The sequence below is a fragment of the Anguilla rostrata genome, chromosome 12 (genome assembly GCF_018555375.3).
Source record: "Anguilla rostrata isolate EN2019 chromosome 12, ASM1855537v3, whole genome shotgun sequence".
NCBI classification, from domain to species: Eukaryota; Metazoa; Chordata; class Actinopteri; order Anguilliformes; family Anguillidae; genus Anguilla; species Anguilla rostrata.
In genome coordinates, this window is record NC_057944.1 from 23,156,941 (window position 1) to 23,172,513 (window position 15,573).

A 15,573-nucleotide genomic window follows, 5' to 3' on the forward strand; every position below is an offset into this window, starting at 1 on the left:
ATGTCAAAGTCTTCACACATTTAATAATGGCAGCACAGATTCTGTATTTACTTAAAAAGTTTTATTACATTATAATATTACTATTCTCACATTTTATGTTTAAAAAAACAATGCTAACACACCACAAGTTCTCACATTGGCAGACACAAAATATCAGAAACATAAAAACACAGAACAGTTGTAGGGCACTGGAATGTCTTTTTGCACCGAATGATAACTGTGAATTCTTTGTCGTGCTTCCGGTGCGCATACATTAAGTTTTGCTGTCCAGTTCACGGACCTTTACATGATGACAAAACAATTAAGACATTACTTCCGTGTGGAACGTTCTGGAATCGAGCCATTGCCCCACACTCAAACATCACAGAGAATCCTGCACAGACACAGGGTGTTGGAACAGTATTGTTTGCAGCTTTTGAGGAGAGTCCTCTACAGTGACAGGTGTTACAGAAGAGGTCCCAGTGAGACACCAGCTTTTCATGTTGACAATGGGCAAAAAAGCAGAACAAAAAATGAAGATACAATCTCTTGGTCCTGGCAGTTTCACTTTGCACTGGCCTATTTCTGCAGTTTTTTTCAAAGGAAACAAGTACATTGTTAGGGTGTCTAGTTCTTTATGGTAATAAAGAAAACACTGTAATAAATACATTTCTTAATCCTGTTTTAATTATCTCCGCTTTGTGAAAAATACAGCTAGAAGAGGTAACTTGCATGTAAAGATCTTTAGATCTTCAATATACAGTAGGACTTCAAAGATATGAACTTCAACCAAAAAACACACTGACCACTCACCGGGACAGGGTATAAACCTGGACCCTAGAATATGCAATTATGCCTTATCAATCAGCAGTGATAATATAAATTATATATAATTACATACACATTTACATATAATATAAATTATCACTGCAAAAAGCTGAGCCTTAAACAAAGGAGACATACCATTGATATAAGTTCATAGAACTTTTAAAATGGGAAAAATAGCATGTTTTTGCACTAATACCAAAAATACAATGTGGTTCCTCTTTACATCAACTGTGTTTGATATGAAGATGAACAGAATTCAGACAGTTAATGTAAAAGGCCAAAGAAAGGGACTTATGTTTGAATGAGATCCTGATTTCTGGTTACTAATTCACATTGAATATATGTTTAATTACAAAGTTTCTGACCAAACTGAGCAGCCCATTTAAAGAAACAAGGCTGTCATAATGCAAGTAAAAAGGATTCAGATTCTTAAAGGGTAAGCATCACATAACAACCTCCCCCCCAAAATATTAGACCAATTCTTTTTATTCAGGAGGTTTTTCATTAAATTAAGCTGAAATTGTTGTTAGTGCAGGTATCATTACGCACTGACTTCGACCTACTTGGAACAAGATTGCTAACTTTCCAATGTTGGCAAGCTGCATTTATCTTGCATTTATTCAGATAAAATTATGTTGCGAATCATAGAATAGAACAAACTTCTTCCATTTGGCTGGTATAATTTATAATATCTGGTGCTTACCCTTTAAAACTGGTGTATTTTCATGCCACTTTCAAAGGTGCAAACATTTCTAAGGTGTTCATATCTTGGAGGTTCTAGGTAGTGGTGAGAAAGTAAACTTTGTACGTCAACTTTTGAGGTGTTCAATAAAAATAATTTTATCAAATATGTTCATAAATAAAAAATATCACATAAGGAATCAGGCATACTGTAACCATCTGTCAGAAGTTTCCAAGAGGGTATTTCAGTCAGTGAGGAGATCTAGTTTGCAGCTATTACATTGTGACCAAACGTCAGTCGGTTCCACGATGCTACTACTCGCATGACCAACAGACAGACACAGACATGGTTCTGATGGACCCGGCTTTCCTCAACAGTTCAAGCTGAACGCGCGTCCACTCCAGTTCCAGCTTCTCGAAAGGCACCAGGAGCACCAGGTGCAGCGGACAGGAGGCAGACTGCAGTAGCCTGGACACGCTGAGACCGGCTGGGCTCAGGTGTGTCCACAGACACAGTCTCACAGTCTCAGTGTCAGCAGGAGAACCTGAACATTCTTCATAACACGCCCGCTGATGGGCAACAAGGTCAAAGTAAAGATGAGAAGTGTGAGAGCAGAGCTTCGGACTGCCACAGCTTCACAGCTAAGGCTGATTGTGCATGCGAATGCGTGAGCCCTCCTGAGCTAAGCACGGGTGCATGGGCAGGTGAAGGTACGCGTGAGGGGAGATCAGTCCAGGGCGGCCGGCCGAAGTGGCTCTATAGAACAGGGCCCAGGCTGGGACAGGCGTCCGCCTGCAGGGGCTGCTCGCCGTCTTTCTGGGCGGCACCGTCCTCGTGGACATCCCCCAGGGCTCCCAGCTCCGTGTCCGGCAGATCCTCCTTGATCGCGGCTGAGGCGTCGTCCTTACAGCACAAACACTCCTGTGAAAAGACATGTCCTTATTTAAGCTCATCACTTCTCCAGCTATCAACCAAGGCACTTTGGATACAGAAGAGCAAATCTTTAGTAGAAGATGCAATGCCCACCCACCAAAAGTTCTCACTGCAAAAGCCTACTCCAGTACCCTCAGATACAATCGCCGTTCTTAGCTTTTTTTGGAATGCGACACAGCTGCACTGATAGAACAAACATACTGTTTGACAGGCTCAGGACTTCATGGCCTCCCTAAGTACTGTCTGGGTTGACCTGGAAAGCGCATGGGAGCTCACCTTGACGTCGAGGACTTTGGGGAGGCCCCCTCTCCTCATCCAGGGGTGCACCTCGCACAGCTCCTTCTTCTGCTCCTCGCTGAAGTGCGGCTGGCTCTTCTGCATCTGCCGCAGCCTCTCCCGGTCCTCCTTCAGGACCTTCTGCACATCCCTGTGGGGGGGCAGCCACACCCATCAAAATCCCAAAATCCAAACTGGGCTTAAGCAAAAAGGACAAAATGAATTACTAATCACAGCAAAGACGGAATCTTAAAAGCCTGCAGAGCTCTAGCACTGGAAGATAGGAAGTGTGCCATCTTCCACTATTTTAGTGCCACCTGGTGGACAAACGTCCTAACTGCAGTAATAAACTAACATTTTATTTATGGATAGTTCACTTTATGCGGTTTTTGTTTATATTGTTTCAGTTTTAGTGTACAGTGGTATGCAAGTTAGGCTCCCCCTGGTCAAATTGCATGTTTTGTGGAATCTATAAGTGTGAAAATAAGTAAAGGCAACCTCAGCAGGGTACAATCGTAAACATTACATATTTTTGCAAATTTGATTGCACAATTACTATTTATTTGCTTTAACTTAACAGTTACAAAATAAAACAGTTCATGTTTAGACACCATTCCAGTTGATCCATTAATACTTTGCAACAGAGTGTTGTGGAATGAAGAAACAAAAATTGAACTCTTTGGCCACAACCTCCAAAGATATATTTGGAGAAAAACAGTTAGGGGAAATAACGCCTTGCTAACTGTTAAGCAAGGGGGTGGATCTATTGTGCTTTTGGACTGTGTGGCAGCCAGTGTGCAAGTGGATGGAAGAATGGACTGAACTAGATGTCATTAAATCCTAGAAGCTCACGTTCCAGAGTCAGTGAAGAAACTAAAGTTGAAAAGAGGCTGGGCATTTCAACAAGATAATGATCCAAAACAAAGCTCAGAATCAACCATGAACTACCTAAAGAAAAAAAAGATTACAGTTTTGGAATGGCCCTCACAGTTCCTAGACTTGAATATTATTTAAAATCTATAGAGATCTCAATCATGCAGTGCATTAAAGAAGACCTAAGAATATTTCTGAATATTTAGGGTTCTAAAGGAATTAGTAAAGGCTGGGATTCCTGCCACAGGAGGTCTAACTCAGTCCTGATAAACAGGGTGCCTAAACATTTGAACATGCCACATTTACGGTTTTACTTTTTCTAATCCGTTAAATTCAGCAAACAAATAGTAATTGTGCATTAAAATTTGCAGAAATATGTCACCTTTAACTCAGTACCCTGCAGATGTTGTGTTACCTTCTTTTCACTCAGAAAATCAACAAAACATTTTTTGAAGAATAACTGGGTAACACATACGCTAAACACACAACCTCTGGAGGCATACCATCACTGTGTAAGCGCCTTTGTACATGACCTGTGCTTCCTTGCGTTAGCCCACGGAGACCCCTGCACTCACTGTAAAACTAAGCTGAAAAGCTGCAACAATCCAAAATATCCTTCAGCGCACACAAAATTGTCTGGGCCAATAAAAAACAAAAAAAAAACAATAAAACTGCAACACTCTCAAAGGAAAGGCAGGAAGTGAACTATCCCTTTAGCGGGAGTGCGGCCGCGCGGCCCTCCTGTCACTCACCGTGAGGGGAGCTGGTAGGTCATCATGACAGACTCATCTGCATTGGCCATAAGCAGCCAGATGGGCTCCTGCAGCACGCACTTGAAGTGCTTGTTCTCCTCCACCTTGGCCCCAACGTGCGCCTTGGCCTTGTGGTTGTTCTCGGAGGAGTCGATGCTGCCAAAGTATTTGCTGGTGTTGCTGGTTTGGCAGCTCCCTGAGGAGTAAGAGGACAGAGGGGTTAATGGGGGGTTTGTACTGAGCTGAATTAGCGATACAGTGCAATAGCAGTGTTAGCAGGTCTGTACAGTGAATTAGCGATACAGTGCTACAGCAGTGTTAGCGGGTCTGTACAGCGAATTAGCGATACAGTGCTACAGCAGTGTTAGCGGGTCTGTACAGCGAATTAGCGATACAGTGCTACAGCAGTGTTAGCGGGTCTGTACAGCGAATTAGCGATACAGTGCCATAGCAATGTTAGCAGGTCTGTACAGTGAATTAGCGATACAGTGCTACAGCAGTGTTAGCGGGTCTGTACAGCGAATTAGCGATACAGTGCCATAGCAATGTTAGCAGGTCTGTACAGTGAATTAGCGATACAGTGCTACAGCAGTGTTAGCAGGTCTGTACAGTGAATTAGCGATACAGTGCTATAGCAATGTTAGCGGGTCTGTACAGTGAATTAGCGATACAGTTCTATAGCAGTGTTAGCGCGTCTGTACAGAGAGCACAGAGCACTACAGCACTGCAGTACAGCGCGGCGTGTGGACTGACCTACACCGCTGGCCGAGGTGCCGCTGGCCGAGGTGCCGCTAGCGGAGGTGCCGCAGCCGTTGGAGCCGGAGCCCAGAGAGCCGGAGGTGGCGGAGCCCGTGCCGGAGCGGGAGTCCTCCTGGAGCAAGATGTCCAGCAGGTCGCTGGAGGACGAGTGGGCGTCGCTGTTCGGACCCTCGCCAGGGGAGCTCATCTGAAACAGGCGAAAGGACAGGCCACCCCAGTGAGTGAAGGCTCTCCACTCCTCTCTCTTCATCCCCCTTTCCTGTCTCTCTTCAGCCCTTCCCCCAAACGTCAGGCGCTGAAACCGACATCCAGTAGAGCCGATTCAGGCTGGAAGCGTGCTGGCCACCAGAGGTGACACCACTCACTGTTAGACCTGTTAGGTACCCGGTCTCACAGCTGCCTGTTCAGGCATAGACTGGCAGAGGCGAGTAAACCCTACTCAGAACCGCAGAGACTAAACGGGGGCTAAAAGGGTCAAACTCAAATCAAACAACATGAAAAGGATGCCCAACATGGGGCTGAGCCTGCCCACTTCTCTGATTTGATCGGTCTGCAACAGCAGCGCCCCACTGCCGATTCTGGAGAGTGTATAAATCCACGGTTCTCCTCTGAAAGATGTGGTGTTGCCGGCTGCTTCTTCTCACATGGCGGGCTACAGCTATGCTTGCACAGAGTGGAGTCAGAGGAAGGCCTTTCAAATGCAGCTTTAACATGCAGTCTAAGGGCAACCGATCCACCAGCGATGAATGTGGACCCCTAATCGGCTGAACCCTCCTCTAACCAGGGCGATGCAACCACCAATTGCGCGTCGCCCTATGGAGCTACTGGCCACACTTGGCACTGGGAACCCGCATTTGTAGAAGCTCATTTACTAGATGGAACTTACATGCAAAAAGCTTACTCAGATGTAACTCTGCATACACTTCACCGGCAAACGCTTATACAGCAACAATGGTCTTTCAGTAATAGTATTTTCAGTTATTAAAGCAGTCTACAACTGATGAAATGAATATGGACACAAATCAGAAGAATGGTTTTTCAACAATGAAATATTGCTTAACACCTTTTTATGCATTTCATTGGCAAGAAAACAAATAATGAGGCAAAAATGTTTTATTTGTTACTGTATATAGGTATACTGCAGCTTCGTTGATGTTTAGGCAGACTAATTTCAAAAATGACAACCACAATAAAATCACAATAGAGATGTTTGAAAAAAAAAAGTTTATACAGTGAAAAACAGGCGTTTCCAGCTCTGGTGCTGGAGAGCTACGGCGTCTGCTGGTTTTGCCTATCTGCGAAAATTAAGCAACCAATTTACACCCGATAAACCAGGCGATTGCTGAGATACCGTTTAATTAATCAAGGTAGTCCTGCTTGAGAACAAAACCAGCAAAGTCCCGTCCCTCCAGGATCAGAGTGGGAAAGCCCTGTGCTAGCAGAAAGGAGTACAATGGTATCGCTCGGTTTAGGCCAGGGCGTTGCAGTGTTGGCCTACCTCATCAGCGCAAAGGCCGAGTCTACAGCAGCCTTTACTCCGAGCCAGGCTTTCCTCCGACTTTAACCTCGATAAACCCACAGCCCTGCGAGTGTCCTCGGAATTTAAGGACGCCCGCGCAGCGGGACCACAGCCAGGCCCTCCACACGCCTTTACCAGACCAGGGCGACCAAGCGACCGCTAAAAGGTGTAAGGACACATTGATTAACACAGGCTTTCTTTCCTTCTTACTTTGTTGTGTGAATTCATTTTCCTTATTTGTAGATACTGTACTGCAATAAGCCAGCATAATCACTTTTTCACATGTCAATGTTGGTATTAAGTAGCCTGAGGAGTAGCCTGTCTGCTCAAGATTCTTCTAGAAAAATTTTTATCACTTCCAAAAAAGGTATCTAAAAAAATCAATAACAACTCTAGCATCATGTGTGGGACCTTAACTCACATTAGACACACCACAGATACAAAGGAATTTGTTTTTTTTCCTAGCAAAATCTGAGATGGAGGGGCTGCCAGCCTTGTAAGCAGGGAACATCCCATGATTTACAGCAGACTGGGGGGAACTGAGCAGTGGAATGGGCTGGCTGAAGGCCCTAGCTGGGACAGGACCCAGGCGGCTGCGGGGTCCGCTGGGCCCGGGTTGGGTGAGCGGCGGGTGTGGTGTCGGTCGCGGCCCCTACCTGCTGCAGCTCCTTGCTGGGTTTGGCAGAGCCGCAGGCGGAGGCCTTGTCCTCGCCGCTGTTCCCCGGGGCTCCAGCAGGGAGCGCCGCGCTGTCCTGCCGCTCCACGGAGCGGGCCGTCTCCTCCAGCTGCAGGAGGTTGAGCTGCAGCGGCGAGCTGCAGCGCGACTCGAAGAGCGGGGGCGAGGCCCGGTCCCGGGCGCCCCCCGACAGGGGCGTGGAGGAGCGCGACGGGCCCTCCCGCGTCTCCCCGAAGGGCTGGGCGAACGGCTCGGCCGGGAACGGGGCCCGGGGCACGAACTGGGCCTGGACGGGGTAGGGGGGCTGCGGGGGGAAGGGGGCCTGCTCCGGGTAGAAGGGCTGTTGCGGGGCGCTGCCCATCTGGGGGAACACGTAGTTGGGCAGGACGAAGGCCAGCATGGGCGGGACCAGCGGCGCGGAGTAGGGGGGCGCCTGCCCGCCCGGGCCGTCCCCGAAACCGGGCAGCGCTGCGCCGGGTCTGGGAGGCACCGCCCCGGACCCCGGGTACACGGGCAGCGGGTAGGCGGGCACGACCGCGGGGTACGGGATGGGGAAGGTGGACTGGGAGGTGTCCGAGGGAGACCAGGACGTCTGGTTGAGGCCCTGCAGGGGCGGGCGCTGGGGCGGGGTCCTGTGGGAGGCCGTGCTGTCCGAGGACTCGTGCTTCTTCACCCGCGCTTTCTTGGCCTTCTTGTTGCGGCCGCCCCTCCTGGCGACGGGCTCCGCCCCGTGGCCCCCTGGCTTGGGCCCGCGAGTGGTGGGCAGAGCTGTGGGCATCAGGAGGGGCACGGTCATTACAGAGACATTAACTGCTGCTTTGCATTATGCACACGTGAGGCTTTGTGTGCATTTACAGATACATGCACGCGTGTGTGTGTGTGTGTGTGTGAACGTGCGTCTATGTGTATGGATGTTCATATGCGTGTGTGTGTGTGTGCGTGTGCATATATGTGTGTGTGTATGTGTGTGTGAGCATGCATATATGTCTGTGTGTGCACGTGTACTTGTGTGTGTATGCGTGTCTGTGCGTGTGTGAAGGTGCATCTACGTGTATGCGTGTTCATATGCCTGTGTGTGCGAGCGTGCATATATGCATGTGTGTGATTGTGTGTGTGTGCATACACGTGTGTAAGACAGTGACTGCGTACCGTGAGCAGCAGGCAGGCCGCGGTGCCGGCCCAGGTACAGGGAGCAGTCAGCCTGGAAGGCCTGCGCGTCCCGCTGCTCCCGGCAGCGGCTGAGGAAGGCCTGCTCCTCCTTCTGCGTGTGGGCCGCCAGCACCTGCTTGGTCAGACCCAGCTTCTTATAGGCCTCCTTCTCCTGGCTGGGCGGAGACACGATGCTCGGGGGCGGAGCCGAGGGAGCCAGGCTTTCTGCCGCATCCTCAATGATCTCTGCAAAACAAGCCAGAGTTTCAATACAGCCCAGGCCGGCAAAAAACTAAATCAGTTATGCTAATTATGCTAATTAAAAACGGCAAACCAAAGCAGTAAAACTTTCAAAGAAACACTCTAGAAATGCTTCTACACATCTATGGTTTATTTAGTTTTTTCTTTTAGCCTCTTTTTTCTGTGTCCATTATTTTTTTAACAATTTCTTCAATACGTAAAATCATATGGACACATTTTCTGGAAAGTTACATCATAAAAAAATATTAACAGACGATATTTACACAATGCTGTATTTTATAGAATTCATTCAGAGAACTGAAGGACCTGAAAGGAAGGATTAAGCGTGCATACCTGATTCTGGCTGGGGTTTCTTGTCTCCGACGTGGACGATGGTGCTGCTGTAGCTGCACTGGCTGGTGATGGACACCACGCTCTCCGCCTTACTGGGCAGCGCCAGGGGTGCCAGGGACGCGCCCACCACCGCTGCGCCAGCCGGTTTCTTGGGGGCCTTCATAGAGGGCAGGTCAGCCATGGTCTCCGACAGGAGGGGTCCTGCCAGGGCAGAGACACATCCTGGTGATGTCAAACGCTTACAGCACGGGTATGGAATCTCAAGTGTCAACCTAATAATGCTACAGCTAATAACACCAATAATAATAATAAGTGGTGGTGGAGTGGAGTGAGCAGGAGGGTGAGTAGTCTGGCAGGAGGTCAGTAAAGTAAACTGGAAGAAGAGTCAGTCAGGCACTTCACTAAAGTGGAAGGTGAAACCATTAATAGGTATCATGAGACATAAGGTTTAAGTGCCTAAGGTCAGGAAGGAAGTTATGAGTCATTCTAATTCTGATGTCACAGGGTTAAGTGCTCTCACTTAGGAGGTGAATGTACAGATATACATGAAAGCATGTTCAGTGCCATATGTGCTACATTTAGCTACCCATTTGCGTCCTGATAACTCCAGCAGCCCTATTCTGATCACTAGCTAGCAAGATGTGTAACTTGCTGTTACCTTGGTATCTAGCTAAACAGATAGCAACATCAATCATGCATTGAATCTCAGATGCCATTATAAGTTTTATTCATAATAATCTATCCCACAATTATAATGAATTAGCTCTAAAACCTTGCCTCATTCACATTTAAGGCCAACACACAAAAGAAGAGGTGTGGACATACCTTCAGCCTTCTGCATGCCATTCTCTGCCTCTTTCTGCTTGTCCTCATCAGAGTTGGAGGAGGTGGTGTTGGAGGACGACTGGCACTTCCTCTTCACCGTGATAGGGAGGTTACAGCTCTCCAGGTACCTACACAAACAGTAGAGCCATTAACATTAACAACAGAAGCAATAACTGCAACCAAACGCTTCCTATAATTTGATGTGGCCTCATTTCTTTCCAGAGCTGTATATGCATACACATGCACACACACACGCACACGTGCAGGCACACAAACACACTCTCACACACACGTGCATACATACACACACGCGCGCACACACACACACACACAAGTTGAACAGTGGCACCATTCGTTGCTGTGAGAAGCTACTCTGCACGCGCACGACTCTTAGCGCCGATGAAACGCAACAGGAGAGGAAGCTGTGAAAGGGCTCCAGAGTACACAGCCAGTGGACGCACATGTGAGCGCTTCACACACTCCCCACTCCTCAGCACCTGCAGCCAGACTCAAGAGCCCCTTCAACCTGAGAAGCAGGAATGTGAGGGAGCCTGAATGCGTCTGAAAGCGCGTCTTTGTGTGCTTGTTCACTTCAGTGCAGAAATGGGACCCGTGAGTGATTCTGGAGTAGGGGAGGAACCATTTACGCGAGTAAACAAGTAATCGCCAACAGATGCTTTACTGCTTAGAGACATAAATATAGACTTAATGCTAAATGTTTTGCAGTCTTAGATTATGCATTCTAAGAGGCTAGCTTTGTCTATTTTTATGTCTTCGTGTCCCAGAATAGCTAAATAAAATGTTTATCCAACAACGTCTGTAGCCTATCAGTTTACTAAAGCCGGTGACTGGATGGGAGCCGAGAGTTGGGGTGGTTTATGCCACCTTTAACTCCAACCTATCGTGTTGTGGATGGCTGTCGCTGTGGTAGAGGCTGACCTGATGACACTGTCCAGGCAGCTGATCTGCTGGTAGGAGTAGACGGTCTGGCCCTTGTAGGCCAGCTCCTCCTGCGCTGTGCTCCTGTCCTCCATGCAGTCCATGGTCTCCTGCTCCCCCAAAGGGAGGGCGGAGCCCTTGAGCCGAACCACCTGGCTTCTCTGCTGGTGCTCTGCTGGAGAGAGCGCATCGTTAGTCCCAGACAATAGGAGCACAGGCACATGCATATGCACTGCTGCTTGAACACATGCACACCATTAGACACACAACGCACTCACTAACCACACACTCAACCACACACACACTGCTGCTTAAATGTACACATTCAGACAAACAATGTCCCCACTAACACACACACTGCTGCTTAAACATGCACATTTATTCAGATACAAAATGTACCCACTAACACACACAACCACATATACACACACACACACACACACACACTGCTGATTAAAAACATACACAGTCAGATATGCAATGTACTCACGCACGCAAACACAACAGAACAATAAAATGTAATGTTAGAAGAGTCTACTTGTCCCATTCCAGCTTGGCACACACCTGCTGTGAATGTCAGTGGCTGCACATTAAGAACAAGAGGCCATGGGATAGAGAGTACTTACTGTCAGAGGCCTTCTTGGGCTCTGGTCTGGCTGCAGAGGCCATATAGACCTGCTGGCCCTGGTATTTCAGCATGTGGACACCTTTACAGATCTCCTGGAACGTTCTCTGCAGGGAAAAATACACGTGGCAGGGTTAAATATTAAATAGATTCATTTGTAATCTTCGCCAGATTGTGCCCTCGAACGAGGAAATGTTGCAAAAAGAAACTGGGGGAATACATTTCAATAACTTCCCATATAAGATATATTCAGTAATAATAAGAGGCACACAGATGTTTCCGGCTTATTAATAATAACATCCAATGCTTTTCTTATTTTGGTCATTGTGGTTGAAATGGCTGAATTTAGCACATACGTGCTGTACAGCATTCACATAGATATAGAATATACAATCCATTAAAAGCGCTGCAGAAGTTGCATGACCCACCGGCTTGGCCTTGTGCGCCTCCTCAGTGGCGTTGTTGTTGCCGTTGCTTTCGCTGGACGAGGCGACACTCATGAGTTGCTCGTGAGACCCGTTGCTCCCCAGGCTGCCGTAACCACTGGACCCAATGCTATGGACCGGCTGATAGAGGGAAAAAAACATTAGCATTTACACACCCTATTTTATTCAGAAGGACCATGCATGTTAGCATTTACGCATATTCTATGCTACTTTCAAGGCCTTGGCATGTTAGGCTTTGCACACACTATTCTACTGGGGCGGCAGTGTAGTATAATGGGTAAAGAGCTGGTCTTGTAACCTAAAGGTTGCAGGTTCGATGCATATGTGAGTGCGTGAAAAGCTCCTGACCTGCAGCAGGAGCTTGTGAATCTGTTCTGTGATCTCTAGGATGTCAGAGTCCATGATCTTTCCTCCTGTGAAGGCCGGGGCTGCAAACACATCTTCATTCACAGGGCCCCTGTGCAGAAACAACCCCCAACTTATTTAAACGCTATTCAAAGCGTGCAATTTGACCAGGTGTCGTACCCATACCACTGCATACACTATAGGAGAGAGAAAGAGTAGGAGGCTGTTACTCACATGCGGACTTTGTGTCTGCCGATGACAAAGGACACCTTTCGGCTCCAGGGGTTGACGAAGCTGGACCAGCTGGTGTCGATGGTCACGTACTCGCCGTTGCGGGCGCAGAAGCGGATGGAGGAGTGGTCAAACGGCTGGCCCATGTACTGCAGGACTGTCGGGGGGGACAGAGGAAACAACAGTGAGCTACGGCAGGAGAGCCTGACACACATAGGCTCGCTACGGGCCTCGGAACACAGGAACCAGGGCCTGACGCTAACTGGCGAGTCTTGTGAAGGGCTGACTCACTCTTCCTGTGCACAGCCAGCATGAGGGGGCGGTCGCTGGGATGCAAATGCAGCAACACTGGGGTGCCAATCAGATCCTGAGGCAGGTAACCCAGCAGAGGAACAGCCCTGAGGAAGAGAGACCCTCGTTATGGATGCTCCATGACAAATGGAACATCCATAAGCAAAAGAGTACACCAAAGGAGACAGGTTCTCTTGCGAACCGGAGAGAGAACTGAGAGACAGCAGGGCCTGGGGATCCTGGATCTCCAGCAGCAGCAGCCGGAGGGTTAAGAGGGAAAGAGTCTTGGGCAGGGAGACAGGCACTCACCTCTCATCCACATCCTGGAACACACAGTTGGGCGTGTGCGTGGTGGTGAAGATGCGCTTGTCCGTAGGAATTCTGGGAGCTACAGGAGACACAAAGTCAACAGTCAACTTCCCCCTGCTCATATAGCTCTTACTTTGGCTCGTCTGGAACACTGAAAGAATCAGCCGTGCATAAAACACAAGAGAAGCCACTTCAAGAACACTTGGAAAAATTCCCAGGAGTGGCCAGCCTTCCAAAATTTCTCCGAGGGCAAAGCAACAACACATCCAGAAAGTCACAAAAGACCCCAGAAGAAGATCCAAGGAATTAAAGGCCTCTCTAGCCTCAGCTAAGGTTAGTGTTTATGACTCCACAATAAGAAGGTTACTGGGCGAAAAGGCAGGCAGGAACCACTGCTAACCAAGAGAAACATCAATGCTCGTCTCACATTTGCAAAAAAGCACCTAGATGAAACCCTAGCATTTTTGGATACTGTTCTATGGACAGAAGAGCCAAAAGTGGAACTTTATGGATGACACGGGGTCCCACTATGTCTGGCGTAAAACAAATACAGCATTTCACAGCAAGAACATCATATGAAATACGGTGATGTAGTATGCTGGTGTGGGAATAATTTGCTGCCTCAGGACCTGGCTCTCATGTTTTGGTGTTTGTTTGTGTTCGTTTGCACCTTTGTATGCCTGTGCTCGATAGTGAGTGCCTCAGTACACATGTGCTGCAATCGGTTTCCTCTGACGTCCATACCTTCATATCCGGAGTGCACTCTCTCCGCCAGCAGGAGGCAGCAGAACTGGTCCTCCGCAAGCTGTGCATCCTGCACCTTCATCAGGTAGGGCGTCATGCGGAATGGGAAATACTGCAGGTCCCCCCCGTGCTTCTGGCCCCCACTGCAGAGACAGGGAGAGATGACATCTGTCTTACACACCACTGGCGTAATACTACACCCCAGGTCCCAACCCTGTTCCTGGAGATCTACCATCCAGTAGGTTTTCAGTCCAACCCTAACAAAGTATACCTCATTCAACAGCTAGAGATCTCGTTGAGCTGCCAATTAGCAGAATCGTACGTGCCAAATTAGGGTTGAAATTAAAACCTACAGGACGGTATGTTGTGCACAACATTCAACACTTCTTTTTCACTTCCCTCATTTGAGTCATTCAATGGCTAGGGCCAGGACTTATTCAATGACTAGGATACGACACAAAGTACCCCTAATTACACACTGGATAAAATCCACATTCAACTTTGATTTAACTTTTGTTCTACAGCCAGAGGAGGCTGTGGCCAATTTTACTTAGAGTTACTGTTTGATAGTGCCTTATCATGGCACAAGTTGTCATAGCCTAAATGTCCTCAAGGGGGCGATCCAAGCTCTGAGCTCAGCAACCTACACTTCTATATTCAAAGTGTAAAACCAGTTGCTCGAGACCCACAGTAGACAGCAGACATAAAAATGCTCACCTGATGCGACAAAAGAATGATTTCTCCTGCATGCAGTCAGATGGAGAGGACTCTATTTGGAAAAAGAGCAAAGGCAAATAAAATCAACGAGAGGTAACATTTCATTGAAATTCACATTTACATACATCAGTGCTTCTCAAACATGGACCTGGGGACCCCTCAGTATGCTGGTTTTTATTCAAGCCAATTTTTTGTCCACACTTCCACCTATTGATTTAACTTAGTCTTCAATCTATTTGTAATCATTTGCAATATATATCACAATAAGCTAAGATTTACAATAAGCTAAGAGGTGATTACCTAGACTTGAACCAGAGCCAAATAATTACTGCTGTTTCTTTGAGCCAATCGCCTTTTGGTGTCTGACATGTGTTGTTTATTGATCATATATTACACAGCCATTGGTAGCACTGCAAGATTCAAAGAGAAAGCTTGCTCACAATGAGTACATCATAACTTGAGTGGCAAAAGTTTTTTAATCAGAACGCTGAAACATTATTTGTAGTTTAATTTATCTTGCTTATCCCGCCATTTCATCCTGCTTTTGTGAAAATTATGAAGGACGTACATTTATTGTAATATTGTTGCAAGTAGGCATACTGTGGCAAAAATTATTCCATGGGCTAATGCGACCACTGGTTGGGATGAAAAGCAGAACACACAGAGGTCCCCCCCATACTCACCAAAATGAATAGAAATAAACATTTACTTTCTATACAATGACCCAGCCTGGATCCTGCTCTGCATTTAATTTGCTTGTTGTTGGCTTTTCCAGGGCAATTCACAGCACTTGCATTTCACACAATACAAATTTGAACAGGTGGATATTTACTGGAGCAGCTAAACAAAAGCATCAATTTCAAAGTTTAGTTCCCAGGACCAAATTCAAAGAGCATGTCTAAGTCACAAGTTGCCAATGGTCCCAAGGGGCCACACCCTAAAATCACCGACCACTGCCAAGTTGCCAGGTGAGATTATATAACTGTAATGGCTTTCACTTATCAATTAAGCACAGAGTAACAATGAAAACCAGCCAACTAAGTGGCTTTCCAGGACCGGTGAGACCTCCCTGGTCTAAATG

The 15,573-nt window shown here is 47.4% G+C and overlaps 1 protein-coding gene across 11 annotated transcripts in view; it reads right to left on the reverse strand.

Annotated features, from left to right (window-relative positions):
- Positions 1-39: 39 nt before the first annotated feature.
- LOC135235883 (period circadian protein homolog 2-like) overlaps positions 40-15,573 on the reverse strand; it is a 28,271-nt gene continuing 12,737 nt past the window's right edge. For 9 of the 11 annotated variants that reach the window (XM_064301852.1, XM_064301854.1, XM_064301846.1 and 6 more), the window contains 18 exons: positions 14,493-14,544; positions 13,776-13,918; positions 13,032-13,110; positions 12,723-12,829; positions 12,435-12,588; positions 12,204-12,312; positions 11,838-11,975; positions 11,411-11,516; positions 10,785-10,959; positions 9,846-9,973; positions 9,021-9,221; positions 8,427-8,672; positions 7,258-8,045; positions 6,581-6,760; positions 5,077-5,269; positions 4,324-4,519; positions 2,699-2,849; positions 40-2,410 (listed from right to left, as the gene is read on the reverse strand). In XM_064301852.1, the coding sequence (XP_064157922.1) occupies positions 2,246-2,410; positions 2,699-2,849; positions 4,324-4,519; positions 5,077-5,269; positions 6,581-6,760; positions 7,258-8,045; positions 8,427-8,672; positions 9,021-9,221; positions 9,846-9,973; positions 10,785-10,959; positions 11,411-11,516; positions 11,838-11,975; positions 12,204-12,312; positions 12,435-12,588; positions 12,723-12,829; positions 13,032-13,110; positions 13,776-13,918; positions 14,493-14,544 (3,311 nt within the window). In that variant the 3' untranslated portion in view covers positions 40-2,245. The remainder of the gene's footprint in view (positions 2,411-2,698; positions 2,850-4,323; positions 4,520-5,076; positions 5,270-6,580; positions 6,761-7,257; positions 8,046-8,426; positions 8,673-9,020; positions 9,222-9,845; positions 9,974-10,784; positions 10,960-11,410; positions 11,517-11,837; positions 11,976-12,203; positions 12,313-12,434; positions 12,589-12,722; positions 12,830-13,031; positions 13,111-13,775; positions 13,919-14,492; positions 14,545-15,573) is intronic. The other 2 variants (XM_064301857.1, XM_064301855.1) reach the window with 1 other exon arrangement.